The 20061-nt window shown below is 36.5% G+C and overlaps 1 protein-coding gene across 1 annotated transcript in view; it reads right to left on the bottom strand.

Moving 5' to 3' along the window:
- Positions 1 to 20061, bottom strand: part of USH2A (usherin) — a gene marked incomplete at its 5' end in the record, with an annotated part of 188964 nt that overhangs the window by 84515 nt on the left and 84388 nt on the right. Inside the window, 4 exons of the mRNA XM_015818019.1 lie at positions 112 to 309; positions 1758 to 1968; positions 3277 to 3500; positions 18072 to 18237. Of these exons, the coding sequence (XP_015673505.1) occupies positions 112 to 309; positions 1758 to 1968; positions 3277 to 3500; positions 18072 to 18237 (799 nt within the window). The remainder of the gene's footprint in view (positions 1 to 111; positions 310 to 1757; positions 1969 to 3276; positions 3501 to 18071; positions 18238 to 20061) is intronic.

Here is a 20061-nt window from a genome sequence, read left to right as displayed (position 1 = left end):
GCAACCAGTGCAGCTCGCGCCGGCAACCAGTGCAGCTCGCGCAGCATTTACCCAGCACCTTGTACTGGGTAAATGCTAAATCAGACATTGTAGTTTGCCAAAATACTATACCATTTGGTTGACAAGGTTCCTTCCATGTTAGAAATATTATGTCTTCACGATTATCCACTTTTGTCCAATGAGGTGGACTTACACATTCAGGGACATCTTGTTTAGTGGTTGCACTATTCATTTCACTAAAATCTTTCCCATGTTTGTTCCACGCAGCTAGCCTATATTCATACGTAACATGAGGTTCTAGATTCTTATCTACAAGGAAAATGTTTAACAAGAGATTACTGACTGTCAACCTATATGCTAAATATACTGGACTTCTATTTAGTTACATCTTATTCAATCTGGTTAAATTTCAGATTTGTGAACCCATCTCCTTATTCCATAAACTTTGCACTTTAGAAGAACGGTGCATAAATCAAAATGTCATTACACATACATGGAATAAAGGAAATTGATTTTTCTCTCTCTTTCTTGTAAAATAGTAGAAAGTGAAATTATTTAGTGAAACTTATGCTTTTAGTGGATGACTTTGAGGTGAAAGTCCAGAGCATGAAATAGGGAAATGAGAAGAAGCTGCCAATGCAACAGGGTTGTTTTGCCATGTTTTGAAGTAATTGAAGCAATAATCATGACAATTTAAATACATTAACTTCAACTTCTAAAATATCTAATCTCACAAAAGGATGTGAGATTTGGATAAATTCATCTCAAAGCACATAGTTGTGGGATGAATTTGCAGTCATAAAATGTGTCGGTGACCACTAGCTCTGATAGATTTCAAGGGGAGGGGGTAATAACATTATGGAAACAGCATGGAAACAAAGATTATACATATGTTTTCAGAATGTGTGTTTAGAAAAAGAAATAGCTGCTTTAATGGTTCAAAAAGATATATATGCACTCCTGTGCATTGCAAATCATCTCTTTTAAACAGTTTATATAATTTTAGTAATCACTTGTAGTAATTATGGTGGGTGTAGGTGACCTCCTGGTTCAGAAGACTGCTTGTTATGGAGACAGGAGTGATGGCTTTTTGGTGATCCCTTTGCCAAGCACAAAGCTAACAATAATAATAATAATAATGATAAAGTTGGAAGGGACCTTGGAGGTCATCTAGTCCAACCCCCTGCTCAGGCAGGAAACCCTATACCATTTTGGAAAAATGGCTGTCCAGTTTCTTCTTAAAAACTTTCAGTGTTGGTGCATTCACCGCTTCTGGAGGCAGATTGTTCCACTGGTTAATTGTTCTAACTGTCAGGAAGTTTCTCCTTGGTTCTAGGTTGCTTCTCTCTTTGGTTAGTTTTCACCCGTTGCTTCTTGTCCTGCCTTCAGGCGCTTTGGAGAATAGCTTGACTCCCTCTTCTTTGTGGCAGCCCCTGAGATATTGGAACACTGCTATCATGTCCCCCCTCGTTCTTCTCTTCATTAAACTAGACATACCCAATTCCAGCAACCGTTCCTTATATGTTTTAGCCTCCAGTCCCGTTTCGTGAACTCTTAGTTTGATTCAGTTGGGCTCCTACATTTACAATATATATTTATAACAAATCATAACCAGCTTTGTATTGATATCTATCAGTCTGCTGATAAAAATATTTTATTCATTTCAAAACAATTTCCAAAGAGGCCACATGATACTTTACTAAATTGATCACAGAATTTACAACTTTTAGTTAATGAGTCGTCACATATTATTTTACCTTTGAATGAATATTGAGTTGGGCCTCCTGTATAAATCTTCTCCCCCAAAAATGGGCATATGCTTTTATTTTCTTTATTTTTTGTATAACTACGGGAACTCTTTATCCAAGCACATAAACAAGTATGCTCGTCAAAGTTACACCGTCCACAGTATGTCACTGCTTCAGTAGATATAGAACACAGTGGGATGCATTTCGATTCTTCTTTTATCTATAACAATAGTTCCCAAACCTTTGAAAACCTTCAAAAACAACTTAAATAGACATGCACAGACAATTTTCTGATACACATTTACAACCTCTTATAATGGTAGCTTTCACGAAATACCAATATCCCATCTTATTATATTTTGCTTATATCATTTTTTTTAGTTTTACTCACATTTTTTTTAAAAGGCTCACATTTTCAATCTTTTTATGTTTTAATTAATATTTACCATTTTTGAGACAGGAAGCAAAGAGAAAATCTCCCAAATGCTATAATTCAGTAGGTGTCTACTTACAGATTGTCATTTTTATGAATCACTTCCCAGTTTTGGAATCCCTTCTCTAGAAAGTTCTGCCTGGCATCCATCTTACTGTATCAAACTTTCATCCCCAGTCAGTTTATTGGATCTTACAGAAACCATCTGAAACCTTCTAACTTCATTACACTTTACTGACTTACTGATTTTTAATATGTATTTCATAGCTCAGTGGGTAAAGACACTGAGCTTATCAGTTGGAAAGCTGACAGCCTGGGTTCAGGACTCGAGTGCTGCATCACAGGGTGAGCTCCCATTATTTGCCCCAGGTTCTGTCCACCTTGAAAGCAAGCAAATGCAAGTAGACAAATAGGTACCACTTTGGTGGGAAGGTAACAGCGTTCCGTACACTTCAGCATATAGTCACGCTGGTCACATGACCATGGAAGTGTCTCCAGGCAATGCTATCTCCCCTTGGCTAGGAAATGGAGATGAGCAGCACCCCCTAGAGTTGGACATGACTTTACAGATGTTTTATTTTAATAATTATTTTTGTTTTAGCATGTGATAGTTTGGACTGCTTAAAATTTCTTTGTACTTGTGCTCATATGGCCATAGTGTTAAAATGACAAATTTTGGAATTCCCACCCCCTCATATATGGGTACCGTATATGTTTACTGCCAATGCAAACCCAATGCAAACTTTAAGAATGCCCAAATCACTGGCTATATGAAACAGCCATGCATTTGAACATTACTGTATATACACATGCACATTTTCCAGCCAGGCCAGAATGTTAACTTTTAGCCTTCATACTAATCTGAAGTGCTGAACAACACTTTACAAGAAGCAGCTAATCATTATTAATTCCTTTAGAATTCACTGCAATAACATCAATCATGGCAAACTCATTTGGTATTAATATGGATGTAATGTGAAAATGAATAATGCACAGAGGAGTTTTTATATTCCTATTTTACAAAAATAGTTATGAACAATGTATTTCTCTTCCCATTGTCAAATCAGAACCACCAAGAGGTTTTCTATCAATTACCTTCATCATCATTCCAGATGAAATCCTGTCAGTGCAAACATATTTCAAGGGATTATATCCAAGTCCATTACAACATTCTTCGCTCTCTGGAATAAGTTCAGTCACACGGCATTTTAATGGCACTGAGCTATTCTTTTTAATGTGGGCTTTAGCTTCACCATTGAAAGCTGAGCAGCATACGATACTTGACATATTCAAATATTCATGTCTGCAACAGAACATTCCTGAAACAAGAAAATATTATACATGAAGGCAAGAAGAGGAGAAAGTGAAGGAAATTCCAAGAATGCTATAAAATTCATCATAAAATCACCAGTATGATGCAGCTATTGAACCTGAGGAAAGGCAACTAAAGTTTTAAATGTCTGACAGGCCTTTGTTTAGTGACTAATTCTGAAAAACTGGCACAAAGCAATCTATTTTTTTTTCTGTAGGTTGCTGAGAGTAACTATTTGCAGTTTATATGTCCCACATTCCATGTTCATTTAATTTTTTTATTTAAAAAGTTAGGTTGCTTATCAAAAAACAGAACAAAACCAGTTTTGTTGACAAACGAATCAGTGAAAGACAGGTTTTCTAAATCATATAAAATGCAAAATAGATTTGGTTTTTAGGAATGGGCAGATTTTCGTAATATCTATACATTAGTACTTCAGAGTTCTAGTCTATTTTGGTTTCTTTTCCAGTTCATTTCTCCTGAAGGAAAAAGTGTTAGAATTTTGTTATTTCCTTTAAAAAAAATGAGGTATCTCCTCTTTCTCATCTCCAAATGGTCCTTCAACATTGCAAAAGGGATCTGGAAAATCCATTGGAGGCAGGGTTCCACTAGTTCAAAAGTCTTTCCTCTGCTGAACGGACACTATTATATTCAAGCCACAATATTTTACAATACTGTGATTTATGCATTTTCTTTAAAGTACTGCTTTGTTATAGTTGTCATTCTATACTAATATGTCAGAGATTGAGAATGGGATCCAAAAATACATAAATGGATATGAAACATAATTTAAATTGGTATTAGTGTCCTATTCTTAAATTCTTCCTTGTGGAAGCTAACTCCTGTGTTGTAGGAGTAAAATAGACACAAAAATAGGCCACATTCACAATCTATATCTTCAGTGATATTAAGCATTGATCAGAACACTATACAGTGCTGCAAAGTACACAAGTGTTCTATATCTCTCAGAAGGAATATTACATTTTCTAAAGTGGCCAAGTGTATATAGAATAGCATGCTTGGATTTAAGGGCAATATATGGACACTTTGTAAACTAAATCTGATTAATGTGTTTGATCTGTCATTAGTCCTTGATATTATTGTGATCTAATATCTACAAAATCTAATTTTAGGAGAGCTATAACTTCCAAGCATAGAGATAGAGAGGCAGTCTGGAAGGAGAATAACTAAGATCAAGCCACCCAATTGAGTAGATCGAAGTTCAGTTCTTCAATCCATACAGAAGTTTTGAAGCTCTGTCATGAGTATCTCCATTAGCAAACAAAGTAAACATTGGGTAACCATAGCTATTCTTCTCAAGCGGAGAGAGCTGTTGCGAATCCCAATAAACCATACTGAGTTAGCCAAATCAACCATTTTACTTGGAATAAGGCAGTTTCTACAGTCTTAAACCTCTGTTTGAAAAAAAGATCTCATCTGTACCAATATTGTATGCACTTTTTCTTAATAAGAAGAGCTAGTGGCACAAAGAAGCCTCTGATGTATCTGGGTCTTTATTAACATCAGAGGCTCATTGGGATGATGCCACCTGCCAAATTATTGTGGCAATAATTTACAATTGCTTTTAGGTTCCATGCCTAATTATTGCTGCTCCTCCATGTACTTTTAAAAAACATGCATAATAAAATCCATAGGAATTGCTAGCACAAAATAAATAATTGTGTAAATAGGAATCTATCATCAGATAGGTTTGATAGTCTAAGGATTACCACACCAGCAAGAATGACAACAAGAGAGAGAAACCTGCCATTTTTTAAAAAGAAAAAACATTAAAATTATTCTTCATTGCTTTTTTATTGTGGAAAGTAGGACATTTAATTTTGCTATATATGCTTCTGAAAAGCATCTTCATTCTCTCATAAACCACATTCCTTCAATAAAATTGCCTTCCGCCTATTGATGCAGTGATCAAACAGGCAGCTGTGCAGGTTGCTTCTTGTTGCCCAAAATAATTTTTCAACATGATGAACCATCCATGCTCCTTTACATGTTAGGTTGGTAAACATTCCAGTAATTCTAAAGGAAGGAATCATCCTATATAAATGGGAGTAGATCAAAAATACAAAGTGCAAACAATTTTTTTAAGATACTGTAAACAAGATCTTTCTCATACAAAGATTCAATCAGCATTTCTTGCAACAAGAGTTTCCTTTAAAAATAATTAGATATAAAAATCCACCTTAGCCGAGGAGACATTATGTGATATAATAAACCTAATGATTAACAATCAAGAAAGTGATGTCATTCATGGGATTAGTTAAATTCAAATGCATGTAAATGATATCATATCATAGTGGAACCAAACTTTTAAAGCAAGACAGTTTAATCTTATATACTATCAGACATTGATTTATTTACAAGAAATCCATATTATTAAACCTGAAGGGGTAATTTATGAATGATCCCCATTCATTTTTCCATTCTAATTATACAGCAGTAGGCAAATGTATACAGTATGGAGATTCTCAGTCATTCAGGTCATGATTGTCCTAAAGGTGCTTTTTTCAAAAGGCAACTGGACTTTGTTTTTCCGTGAAGACATTTGAAGAAGCTTCTTGGACGAGAAACAAAATGTCTTCAAGGAAAAACAAAGTCCAATTGTCTTTTGGAAAAAGCACCTTTGGGACAGCAGTAGGCAATTTGTTCTCTGAATGTCTTTGATTTCAACTTATTTTATTTCTACTATCAACAAAGGACTATACAAGATTTTTTTTTATCCTGCCTTTATTAGTTTTACAAATAATTCAAGGGGGCAAACATACCCAATACATCTTTCTCCACCTATTATACGCACAAAATCAACTCACCTCAGAGGTGAATTGGGCTGAAAGAGGGTGACTGGGTTAAGGTCACCCAGCTGGCTTGCATGGCTAAGGCAGGACTAGAACTCATGTTCTCCCAGTTTTAAGTCTGGTGCCTTAACCACTAGACCAAACTGGCTTATGGGGTTAAACATATGATGCCGTGATAACAAAGAATTTTAAATATTAATATTCAACTGAAATCAGATTTTTTTTGTGACTAATGAATAGGCAACTGGAAAAAACCTATAGATGATGCTTTTGTTCATGATCACTACGGTGAGATTAATGGAAGATGGAAAAATTCTTAAATACCCTCAATGAAGGAATGGTTGGTAAAGATGACAACATTGGCTTCCTTGATTAGTGAAAAGACAATAACTACATTTGTTAATGGCTGGAAAGTTTTATGGATGTTTTGTTGAACACAGAAAAAATGTAGTTGTCATTTATGGGTTTGATGAACAGAAAGGGTGGAATGTGGAAACAAGGGAGCCATGATTTAACTACAGAGAGATGGCAAAACATAAATATAAATGCATTTACAGTATATAAAATAAATATAAATCCCAGAAGACGAATGAGATAGGTTAGAATTAGTGGAAGACTATTCCACAACATTCGGCCATAACAGAGAAGAAATTGCACTTTGCCTTGGCCTCCTGATTTTATGGTATTATTTTTCCCAGGTTTTTTTTTTTATAAAAGACAGTGTTGGTTTCCACTTGAAAGAGGTAGTCCTGGAGATACTTTGGCAGCAAGCTGTATGGAGCTTTATAGATTAAAAGTACCACTGATATTGCATCAGTAAACATATCAGCAGCCAATCCAGAGCCCATAGCACAAGCAGGGCTTTTTTTGTCATAGAACGCCCAGAACGGAGTTCCGGCACCTTTTTGGGATGGAATCTTGTAGGGTAGACAAGGCGGGTTGTGTGACATGTGTGAGTTCTGGCACCTTTTTTTTTTTAGCACTGAGCACAAGTATAGTGTTTATGTGCCTAGCACTGGTTCACATGATGATAATGATAATGATGATGATAAATAATAACAACAACAATAACAACAACAATAATAATAATGTTGGAATGGACATCAGAGATCATATAGTCCAACCCCTTGCTCAGGCAGGAAACCCTATATCATTTCAGACAAATGGCTATCCAGTCTCTTCTTAAAAACTTCCAGTGTTAGAGCATTCACAGTTTCTGGAGGCAGGTTGTTCCACTGTTAATTATTCTAACTGTCAGGAAATTTCTCCTTAGTTCTAGGTTGCTTCTCTCCTTGATTAGTGTTCATCTATTGCTTCTTGTCCTGCCTTCAGGTGCTTTGGAGAATAGCTTGACCTCCTTCTTCTTTGTGGCAACCCCTGAGATATTGGAATACTGCTATCATGTCACCCCTAGTCTTTCTTTTTATTAAACTAGACATACCCAATTCCAGCAACCGTTCCTTATATGTTTTAGGCTCCAGTCCCCTAATCATCTTTGTTGCTCTTCTCTGTACTCTTTCTACAGTCTCAACATCTTTTTTACATCGTGGTGACCAAAACTGGATGCAGTATTCCAAGTGTGGCCTTACCAAGGCATTGTAAAATGGTATTAACACTTCACATGATCTTGATTCTATCCCTCTGTTAATGCAGCCTAGCACTGTGTTGGTTTTTTTGGCAGCTGCAGCACACTGCTGGCTCATATTTAAGTTAGGACTGCAGTCCTGAGCAGTCTAATAAGTATGACATTAATAAGTCAGCTATCCTCCTCCAAAATATGTGATTACATCGTACAGTGATTTCTTCTTAAATAACAAATGAGAGCATTTTAGTTTAGAAGCCCTTTGGACAGGCAAAGTAAACTTTGGCTAATGAATTGCTTTTATGCTAGGACAGAAAGAGAAAGCTACATTCTATCACAAAGAATCTCATCTTTGTTTCACTGAATAATATTTTTAGCCAAGATTTCACTCATATAACAAGAAGTGACTCCCTTTCTAGTTTCTTTGGTAAACCATTACTTCTTTAATTATTATCAACCTTGTTCCAGCGTGATAAATTGCTAATTACTTAATACCCTAATCAGCGTTCATTCTTTGCACAGATAAACTGTGACAGCGCCATTAATTTAAATAGTAATTTCACTTAATGGCCAGAACGGCACACCAGATTTTTATGCAGCATTTTCTGAAGACTGCATCCATCACTGCAATATTCTGACATAAAGATGTCTGACGTGCACTAACTCACTTAGGGAGAGCAGATGTTGCTGAGCAGAGTTTGGTAGTAATTCCCATAGTGCATCACTTCAGCATGAATGAACTGCTGCAAATTCAGAAACAGACATCCTTCTGAAACCAAACAGCATAGCCTTTGACCTTACCCTAATTTATCAGACATGGCATTTGATTCTTGACTGTTGACACAGACAGTGTACGAGTATAAGGTGGGGGGTGGGGTGAGAAAAGGCCTATCTCTCACTGAGGACTATTTCTCTTCTTAAAGAAAAAATAATAACTTTTTTTAACAATCAGCTACAAAAAACAAATACATTTTTTTAGAAGTGCCAGCATAGAGGAGAAAAAAGCCCATGAAAGACTTTTCAATTTCAATCAAAAAATTCACCAAAATTTATTAGCATGGCAAAATGATGTGGTCTGAAAATAGTTCAAGTTAAGCCTTCAGAAGCCATTCTTAATTGAGTAATTATGTTTCAGGATAATATGTATAGATTACACCATGCAAATATGTATAGATTACACCATATGTATGGATTACAATAAGCTTTCTGTTTCAGGTAAATATGTATAGATTGCACCATGTTAATCAGAAGTCTCAGTGCATTCAATTGGAATTATTCCAATGACAGCTTTTTCACAGAACCTCAACCTGTTATTTCATATACCAAACCAAAGAATCAATTTCAATTCATCTGAACTATTTCTTTGGATTTGATTATCACAACTGAACATTAGGAGAATGATAAAGAAAACAAAAGTATTGAAAAGTGGATATAGTTTAGCTTAATTTTAACAGTGTTTGGTGAATTTTAGGTGAACATAAGCAAACACCATTTTTGATCTTCTAGGAAAGATTTCACTACATACAAATGGCTGAATAAGCAATCATGCCTCTGTTTTAGAAGCTTAAGTGAAACAGAACATAAAATATATACACAAGCAGTAAAGATAAATTTTCTCAAAGACAATAGGTTCCTATAGAAGTAAATTGGTTGATTATTAATTTATCATTATTACAAGTCTATTTGTTTTACAAATTATATATCCTATATTAATTGGGTTGTTACAGATGTTTCAAGATTTGAAATGTTTCTAAGAATTTGTGGAATCATCCACAACATTAATCAGGTCAATTGTTCTATTGTGCGGAAGTTTCTCTCTTCGTTGTTGTTTTTGTTTGTTTAAATATGATCTATCTATCTATCTATTTATCTATCTATCTATCTATCTATCTATCATCCATCCATCCATCCATCCATCCATCCATCCATCCATCCATCCATCCATCCATCCATCCATCTATCTATCTATCTATCTATCTATCTATCTATCTATCTATCTATCTATCTATCTATCTATCTATCTATCTATCTATCTATCTATCTATCTATCATCCAGTGCTTTTTTTCTAAAAAAAAAAAAAGGTGCCGGAACTCACACACGTCATACAATCTGCCTTGCCTACCCTACAAGGTTCCATCCAAAAAAGGTGCTGGAACTCCGTTCTGGGCATTCTATAAGAAAAAAAGCCCTGCTATCATCTATCACTAAACTGTTGTTGGTTAATCATAATTGACTCGTTTTATTACGTACTATCCCGTTGGAAAAAAATTGGTTCCATGGATTTACTCTATGAAATATCTTACGTGGGTTTTTAGGAACTAAGGACTCTCTTACTTTAACACCTTTTACACCGACGAAATCCAACGACGACATCAGTGTACTACCAGTAAAACTTAAAGGACTGTTAGGATGTTAGACTTGTCTCCTCCCCATCATTCATGTGATTCATAGAGAAGCAACAACTTTAAGATATAGGAACAAAGGCCTGGATACTTTTATTGCTTTACATGCCCCTTCTCTGGTGCACAAACATGCACATATATCTATCTTCCATCTTTGTTTAGGAATTCAAAGCACATAGATAGTGCTCTATCCACCTATATTTCTCCACAAGAATCCAGTGAGGTAGGTTGGGCTGCAAATAACAAATAAGCTGCTCCAACTGCAGATGGAGTAGAAGCTGGCTCTCTCTAGTGGCAGTCAAATACATTAGCCACTATATCTTAGTTCTTGCTCACTCTGAAACTCCCTACTCTGAAACTGAGTGTAGAGTGATCCCTCCTTCAGTCCTCAGAGATAAGGTAGACCTATTCTGATCTAGCCGTCAGGAGGCCACGTGATCTCATTTTTAAAGTCTCTCTGACTGCTTCCTACAACTCACTGGATCCAAAACTCATCTGAGGTGAGAATGTATAATGCACAACCAATTGCAATTGCAATGTATTACAATGCATTGTAGTCTCCTGGCTAATGTAACAATGTCATGCACTAATAATAATGTGGAAAATAAAATAATAAAATAAAATAAAATAAAGTATCATATTTATACTGCAAAGAAAGAGGGGACGGACATCATAGTCAAGAGATAATAGCAAACATCATCAGGATGCAGCAAAAGGAGGAAAAATGAAGAATTGGAGGATGAAAGGGCTATATATCTCTAGAATCACAAGGAAAAATGCAGAATAAGGAGCAGGCCCCATGGCACCCTCCTGGAAGTGGGCACCAGTTTTGGAGTGCCACAATTCATTGTGCAGCCATGAAGCCTAGGGATGCTGAGAGGTGGAGTGCCCTGCTCTCCTCACCCAGCAAAGACTGGATGGAATCTGATGGTGGGCACATAGGTGGGGGGAGTTGCTGCAGCATTCCTTTTCATGCACATGACCACAGGGCTCTTACAGTGGCCATGACTTTGAAACCTAGTTGTAAGTAGCTTTGGGAGGCTCTGTTGTAACTTCAAACAGTCACTAAGCAATTGATTCTAAGTCGAGGACTACCTATAGATTGAATTCAATGCTAAGAAAATATTTCTGTCTAACATTAAAATGAGCTATACTGCTTATTTCAAACAAAAACTTTAAAAAAGGTATATTGGATCCAACATCAGATCAATGTTGGAAAAAATAGCAACGATATTTAAAAGGCCATGCAAAGGATTGAGTTAATTGTACTTTATAGTTTTATAGCATCAAAATCACACATTGTACCCAAATCTTTCACAGGTTTTCATACTGAAAAACGTCAGAGATACTTCCAGGAGTTCTTGTACACTTAAAACAAATTTTTGAAAATCTGTATAATCTACATACATAGAAAAAATTGAATCCTTTAGAAGAATATGTCAGATAACAGGATCATCTTCCTTCTTTATATTATTTATGTAGAGGGAAAAAAAGCTATTACAGTCTTGTGCCCTATATAATTTACAATATTTCCTACAAGTACCTCTTCTGAAGGTGATATCTCCTACCCCTTTAAAAGATGACAATAACATTAAGCTAAAATAAAACTATGAGTAAAAATTAAGTCATCAATTAAAAAGAAGGGGTGAATGTAACCAAATGCTGAGTAGTAGCTACCAGCCTCCACCAGCCTGATCTGATAAATGTTAGCCATGCAGACATGAAAGTAGGACATCTCATTACTAATTACCTATGGAGGCAAAGGTCTTCACATTTTAAAAAAATGATCACAGCATGCTGATGAGGGAGAGAATCAATTGCAACTTTGCATATGTAGCAAGAATCAGTGGATGGTTTGAAACTATCACAGGTTGTTTCAAAAACAGAAAGTGCTATGCTTTGGCAGAACAACTTTGCTCTTTACTTTTTTATACAGGACAATGGAAGGTTGTTTTGTGATTATTGAAGCAACAATGCTATGTGTTATCTTGAGGAATTTACAATTTTACCACCACCACCACCACAACAACAAAAAATATCCATAGGGGGAAGAAAGAGAAGAGAAAAGAAGAAGAAAAGTCTGTTTACTTCATTAATCTGCATTTAGGGTTACTGCAGATCCCTGCAATTTTTCATTGGCATATATCTAAATAGTCATATTTTTAAATAAATAATGTAATCAAGACAGTGATGACCTTTGAGGTGTCACTAATGACAACCTCCAACCAAAATGGCAAATGGTGTGGGATGCTGCAGTTCAGTGACATCAGGGAAATTAAAACATTTGCTGCCCAATCATATCCAGGCCTAATGAGCTGTGAGGCCTACAGAGTTCAATGGGGCTTAATCCTAGTGAGCATGCATAAATTACAGCCTTATTGTTTTTAATTGGCTACTTCAGGCAGGATACACATAATAATGTAATGTTGTTACATTCTATATATATAATATATATAAAAGCTGGAAAAAATAAAAAGCAAAACTTTAAAATCCATGCTTGTATAGAACCTATGCATTTAATCTATGTAAACATGCAATGAAATGAAGAACACGTCTTTGATCCCAAGGTACCTGTATTACACTCCCACACAACTCATTCTGCCCAGAGAGAGCAGTAAAAACATAAACGCTACCCCAGCAGTTCTTTTCCAAGAGCATCTGTTAATTCACTCCATTTATAAAATACATATTGACAAAGACAACTGTACTGGGACCAGGGAGATTTCATTTGGTGTGAGAAAGTCAATTCAATGTGATTTTGTTAAAGGGCTCCTGCAGGCAAATAAAAAGAGTTTAAGTAATAAAGTACATAAAGAGATGTTTTATGAAGCAATGCTTTCCAGTGGCAGCCATTCATTGTGCTGCTTTAAAAGGGGATATGGTTCAGAAAAAAACATAAGATAATGTTTCCTGTGTTCTTCTGAGCTGAAACACTGAATGTTTCATGGAGGGTCAATGACAGAAGACCAGCCTAAGTTAGGAGCGAAGAGAAAGGTGAAATATTTTTCTTCTACTATCATTAATTTATTTAAAAGCTTATTTTTATATACATATATTGTATACCCAGCAAAATTTATCCTTTTTAGGGTAAGTAGTATTATGCAAGCTCAAAACAAGAACAAGCAAAAGTAATTAAAGACAGATGAAAAAAAGAAAGAAAGAAAGAAAGAAAGAAAGAAGGAAGGAAGGAAGGAAGGAAGGAAGGAAGGAAGGAAGGAAGGAAGGAAGGAAGGAAGGAAGGAACTCCATAATTTTCTATCCCTGTAAAGAATCCTTGCTTCCATCACTTCCATATTCAGCTTTATTCAGGCCTTTTGTTCGTTACACTTTTCACTTCTCTCTTTTTGAACGCCACCAAATTCATCACATTCTAACTTATTCAGTCTTCTCCTTTCACCCTTTCTTCATGTGTTTGTTTTGCTGTTAGAGCCTTTAAGTGTTTGTATCCACTATTTATTGAAATGACTTGGAACTCAGATGATGGCATATATCAGATTTGAGGAAGATTATATGAAAGTGCATCTAAACCTCTATGTGAAGCTGTTGGGATGTGGTGGTGTTGGTGAAAATATGGGGGGAATGCAGGCAATCCAGGTAGCTCACAAAAACTTATTCTTTTCCATAAAACGTGTTAATCTGAAAAGCTACAGCCAGGCTCCTCCTCATTTTTGGTTATTGTATGTAGACTAACAAAGCTGTCCTTCTACAGTGTCATTTAACACCAAAGTACATGGAATTAATGATGTAGCATAAAAATTGCAGTTTAAAAACATCACAAGCTTAGTAGGGTAGATAAGAGAGGGAGGTGGGATATGGACAATGCACTGCATGATGCAACTTAGAGCAAAAGTATTTGGATATATTGCATTGAATTAGATATGCTGCTGACATAAGACTGTATTATGACACCTTCTTGTATTAACTCCTCTGTTCTGTTCTCTTCTGGAAAATGGTAATAATTTTTAAAAATATTGCTGTTGTACATATATTCAAGGTTATGCATATCCTAGTCTATATATGTCCTGGTTGTCTTTCAGTTATTGCCACTTAAAATATTTTTCTGCACTACTTGTGTTTAAATCTCTCTACATTTATTAATAAGACTGGAGATTCAGCTGGAGAACTTCTAAAAAAGCTGTCAATCTTTGATGACCATACACAATCTCACACGGGAAAAAAAACCATCTTCCATGTTTTGATACAACACTCATGGAAGAACATTTTTTGCATTCGTCACAATGCAGCAGGCAGAGAAATTACGATGCTTGAATGCTAATACTATTAATTTTATCACATTCACCCTAACCCATCTCTGCTTGAGGATTCATAAGTATATTTTCTGCTCTCCATATACTGATAACATTACTATGCTTTGCCTGACTTGCAAGATGCAAATACATGTCTTATATCATTTCAAACTGGCCAAATAATATTTTGAAAACATGCATGCAGAGTGACATGCATAAATCTTTATAAAATAAAACGAACAATAAAAATGATAAGCACACTCGGAAGGAGTTAAAGAGATATAATCTGTTGAGATACTTAGCCACTTTTCTGCATTTTCCTCAAACTAATTTTGAAGGCCTTCAAGTTACACCAGTTGGAAATAATACAGATTCCTTTGTATTGTTTTATAAAAGGACCATTAGACATAAGACACAAAGAATTAGTAACCTTCTCATTAACCTCTCAAAATGGAATACATTCCAAGCCAAGCTCTGAATACAACAAGAGTCTTCCTAGTTAATTGTTATCCTTATCAAAAAATGACCCACATTAACATTTTCCTTCTGGTAATCAGTGTCTCTTTTTCTTTGTGTGTGTTTGTATAAATACACACAGAAAGTGACCAGTACTGTTTTTGTTGGCCATACATGGAAAATGAAGAAGAAAATAAAAAAGAGTTTCTTTCCAGGAAACAAAAGTAATAAAAACACACAATAACCATTGCCTTGTATTGACAACTGCTTGCTCTATTTGTTGTTGTTGCTCTTAAAGACAATATGCTTGTGTCACTGAACTTTACTTGCCTTTGTAAACAGCATTATGTTTTTTTAACAGAAATCACTGGAGAGGTCTAGAAATCTAGAGAAATAACCATCTTCTTTTAGAACACTGAGATTAATGAGACTGATCAAAGCCTCTCCTCTAGTTCCTTGGGATATCATTTTTTGGGGGATGACATCATGGGAGACATTCTAATATTGTGATATATGAATGACTTCTGAAGGCATTGAATTTAGAATATGCTGCATAGCTTGGCACAAATTCAAAGTCCTTCTGAGCACACACAATGTGTGCCAAACGATGGGTAATGCAGTCAATTTAGCTCCTGACCTCACAATTGCCTACAAAAAGATATATGCATTAAATATCCAGGAAAAAGCTTTCCTTGGGCCACCAGACTTATTCTATATAAACATGTAGCTTATATATAGCTAACTTGCAAAAAAAAATAATTAAAAGATGCTCAAAGCAAGCTTAAATTTGCATTGATAAATATCCCAGCATTTTAGGCAACATGGTATTAGTAAGGGCCAAAAGGCTGTGGATAGTTTCCTTGGCTCCATACATCCCTGACTTTAATTAAAAAATAATTAACCTTTTAAAGGGCACTTTGATTTTGATGAATATCTTTGGATCCAAATAGGCTCTCACCGGCATTTAAGGGAATTAAAAACAATAGCCAGTGTTTTCTTTGGAACTACTGTATGTGCATCTGCCTCTCAATACAGCCAAGATAAACTGGGATGGCAACAAGTATCCTGAGGAGCAAGAACCAAGGGTGGAACAATTTCCCCCCAGTTTGCCTTCTGGCAAATAGGTGACCTGCGACTGGCAACGGGCCTCCTGGCAGGCATATTATGACTAGGCAAACCATTCCCCCATACAGCTATTTTTGTTTGGACACTCAGAATGTGCTTTTTAAAAATGAAGGATTTTTGACTTGACATCTGAACAGTCACAATGCATTTTTAATTAGAAATAACACAATAGCAGAATAACAAAGTTGGAAGGGACCTTGGAGGTCTTCTAGTCCAGCCTCCTGATCAAGCAGCAGAACCTATACCAATGGTGGCGAACCTATGGCACATGTGCCAGAGGCAGCACTCAGAGCTCTCTCTGTGGGCACGTGCACCATACCCTGGAGATGGCAACTGTCCCTCTTCAACCAGCTGCCTGCTAACTCGCTGAGGTCCCACGTAGCCAGATGCATCCCAGCATGGCTGGTTTCTCTTCCCCCCGTCCTATCCCTCCTGGCCTCGCATGCTCTCCTTTTCCCGGGCATGACCCACTGAATTGCCTCCTCAGCTGTCGGCCCGCCATCCAGCTTAGAGGCAGCTTCTCTGAACTGCTGGTGGTGAGCTGCGGAGCCCCAGAGTGCACCAGTCGAGGGAATGGCAGGCTGTGGCTGCTGATGGACACTGTTGGCTTGCTGGCCTCTGTGTGCAGGGGCCGATGGTGTCAGGCAGCAGCCACCCTGGCCGCTGCCTCGCATTGCCTTGTGACAATGGCACCCCCACCCTGCCTCGCCTTGCCTCGCCTCACCCCGCAGGACGAGCCTCCTGCCCACTGCCCCACCTGCCAGAGCCCCCCAGATCTCCCCCAACCTACCTGGCCCCCACAGGCGTCCCTCCCCACGAGCAACATCGAGGTGACCACACCCACCTTGGCCACACCCACCCAGTCTGCCATGACCACAGCCATGCCCACCCAGTGGGCCACACCCACCTGGCACCCGCCAATAAATAAGTGGGTTTTGGGTTGCAGTTTGGGCACTCAGTCTCTAAAAGGTTCACCATCACTGACCTATACCATTTCAGACAAATGATTATACAATCTTGTCTTAAAATTTCCAGTGTTGGAACATTCACAACTTCTGGAGGCAAGTTGTTCCATTGATTAATTGTTATGTCAGGAAATTTCTCCTTAGTTCTAGGTTGCTTCTCTCCTTGATTAGTTTCCATCCATTGCTCTTGTCCTGCCTTCAGGTGCTTTGGAGAATAGCTTGACTCCCTCTTCTTTGTGGCAGCCCCTGAGTTATTGAAACACTGCTATCCTGTCACCCTAGTCCTTCTCTTCATTAAACTAGACATACCCAATTCCTGCAACCATTCTTTATATGTTTTATGAAGCAATGTAATATATTTGTAAGAATCAAAATAGGTGGCAGTACCTAGCCAACCTGACTGACCTGAAAAACAAGGCAGGTATGGATAGGATATGGCTAGGTAAGCCAAGAGTTATAGATTAGACTGAAAAAAATATTTTGGAAGAAGTCAAGGACGATTACCTCCATGTCTGTGTGATTAGTAGCTTCCTAATATAATTTTATATTTCTAGGACTGGATAAACTGGACCAGCTCATTTTCTTTAACATGGGAGAACTGCATGTTCTTTGCTCCTCTAACCCCATTCCACTGACAGGTCAGGTCTACCATCTGGCATTAAGTCACCTATTGATTACATAGCAAAGTACTTGGCTCAGTATGGATTCCAAATTCAGTCCAATGGGCTGCCCACTCTCATACTCTCAGGTCTTCTCACATATTCAATGGTGGTAAAATTATTTAGATAACAAATATAGATGAACAGTAGGATTTTTTGGTTAATTAATTTAACACTGGAATAGTGGAACAGAATGCTTTCTTAGTAGTTTTCCATTTCTCATTCTGAAAGTGAATAGAAAGCCCATTAATTCATGCTTGAAGTCAAACCTATAATTTTTATTAAAGGCTGCCACTATATAACTTAATATCTATGAAATGCTCCTTACCTATGAATATCCGTGTAGAATAGTTACCACAACATTGATACTCTGGTTCCGCTCTGCACCTCTGACCTCCACAACAAGCACTTGATGCATTCAGAAGAAATGAAAGATGCTTGTCCTCACAGCATTGGAAATTTGAAGTATTGTACTGATTCCCATTGCGACATATCTAAATATAGATATAGGTTAAAGCATAAAGCATTTCCCAATGGAACAATATCAACAGCACATACATATAACCACAAATCCATTAAAACTGAACTCTTATTCAGTACTGATGATATTATGTATTTTAGATAATGAAACGTCTGCAAGAAAACAGCCAACCTCAGAGAGCACCAAGGACCCCCGAATTCTTATTGTTTAGCAGAAATCTAACAAAGAAACTGATCAAGTTATCAATAAAATATACAGATAATTTACCTAGCTATAAAATCAAATTGAATTTATCGAAATTTACAATAAACTTTGGATAAAGCACTATGAATAAACTTATGGCTAAGAAGCATAATCTCACAAATACATCAATGATAAGTTTAAATGTGCGCATTTGCTACCTATTTAAGGCAGATTGTTTTCCAAAATTCAGCAGAGAATGTGATTCTTTTTTATAGTCACAAACAGCAGCAACCATACAAGCCCAGGTTTTATAGAATAGAAAAGAGAAAGGAAAAGAAAAATAACTGGCTGATTGAAACGCCAAGGACAACCATGCTCTTGTCTAACTCCTGAATGTGACTTGCCAGGGGGATCATGTGGAGGTAGAGACATGCAAGGCTATTTGTAGGTTGGGAGATGTTACAATCTGAAAGCAGTTTGGTCAGATATATGTCTGAGATTGCTCTGCCATTTCACTAGGAAATATATGATCATCTATTTAATGTATTGTTAAAAGCAATGGGTGGAAACTAATCAAGGAGAGAAGCAACCTAGAACTAAGGAGAAACTTCCTGACAGTGAGAACAATTAACCAGTGGAACACCCTGCCTCCAGAAGCGGTGAATGCTCCAACACTGGAGGCTTTTAAGAAGAGACTGGACTGCCATTTGTCCGAAATGGTATAGGGTCTCCTGCCTCCAAGGTCCCTTCCAACTTTACTATTATTATTATTATTATTATTATTATTATTATTATTATTATTATTATTATTATTATTATTATTATTATTATTATTATTATTATTATTAAAAGAATTGGGTCTTGAGCAGATTTTTATAAATATGAAACTTCTCCCAGAAGAGTTTAAGCTTCGGTGCAATGGCAAAATCTTTACACTATTCTTTCCCATTTTTTATGCATCAAAAAAAGAGGCATCTGAACAATCTATACCTCAAAAAGGAAAGGTTCCCCCACCCCCATTATATTCACTCTTATGGCTTCTTATAATAATATGATTTATTTTCCTCATGTGGCATATGTAACTTTTTAACCATAATTCTTTAGACAAAGTTATTTTAAATCTGTAATATAAAATAAAGCAATTTAAAAAAACAACAACTTAGTAGTGACAAGAAAATGATTGTCATGAAGACTGGGGACCCTCCAGAAGATATTTATAAAAGATTGCAGTAACAAGGAGACTTCTCTGAAGAGAACACTTTCCACAAATGTGAAATCATATTTGTAAGATGCTAATTAGTTGTCTACTAGTTTTGGCTGAGCCAGATGTATATACAGTATTTAAAAATACTTGTTAATGAATTTTGATTAATTTTCTTCATCTTGTATATTTCTAAACGTTCTTGATTTTGTTAATTTCATAAAAATATTATAACTACAGGTAGTTTTACAGGTAGTCCTCATTTACGAACTGCCTTGCTTAGTGACTGCAGTTATGATGGTGATGTAAAGGAACTTTATGACAAATCCTTACATTTACAACCTTCACAGACCTGTAAAGCAAAGGAAAGTAAAATCCTAAATTCAGATTATTATTATTTTTTCAGCTAACGTTCTATGGAACCAGTTTTCCTAACTTGATAAAAAAATTGGC

The sequence above is a fragment of the Protobothrops mucrosquamatus genome, unplaced genomic scaffold (assembly GCF_001527695.2).
Source record: "Protobothrops mucrosquamatus isolate PMUCROS unplaced genomic scaffold, P.Mucros_1.0 scaffold665, whole genome shotgun sequence".
NCBI classification, from domain to species: domain Eukaryota; kingdom Metazoa; phylum Chordata; class Lepidosauria; order Squamata; family Viperidae; genus Protobothrops; species Protobothrops mucrosquamatus.
This window is presented reverse-complemented; position numbering and strand designations above follow the sequence as displayed.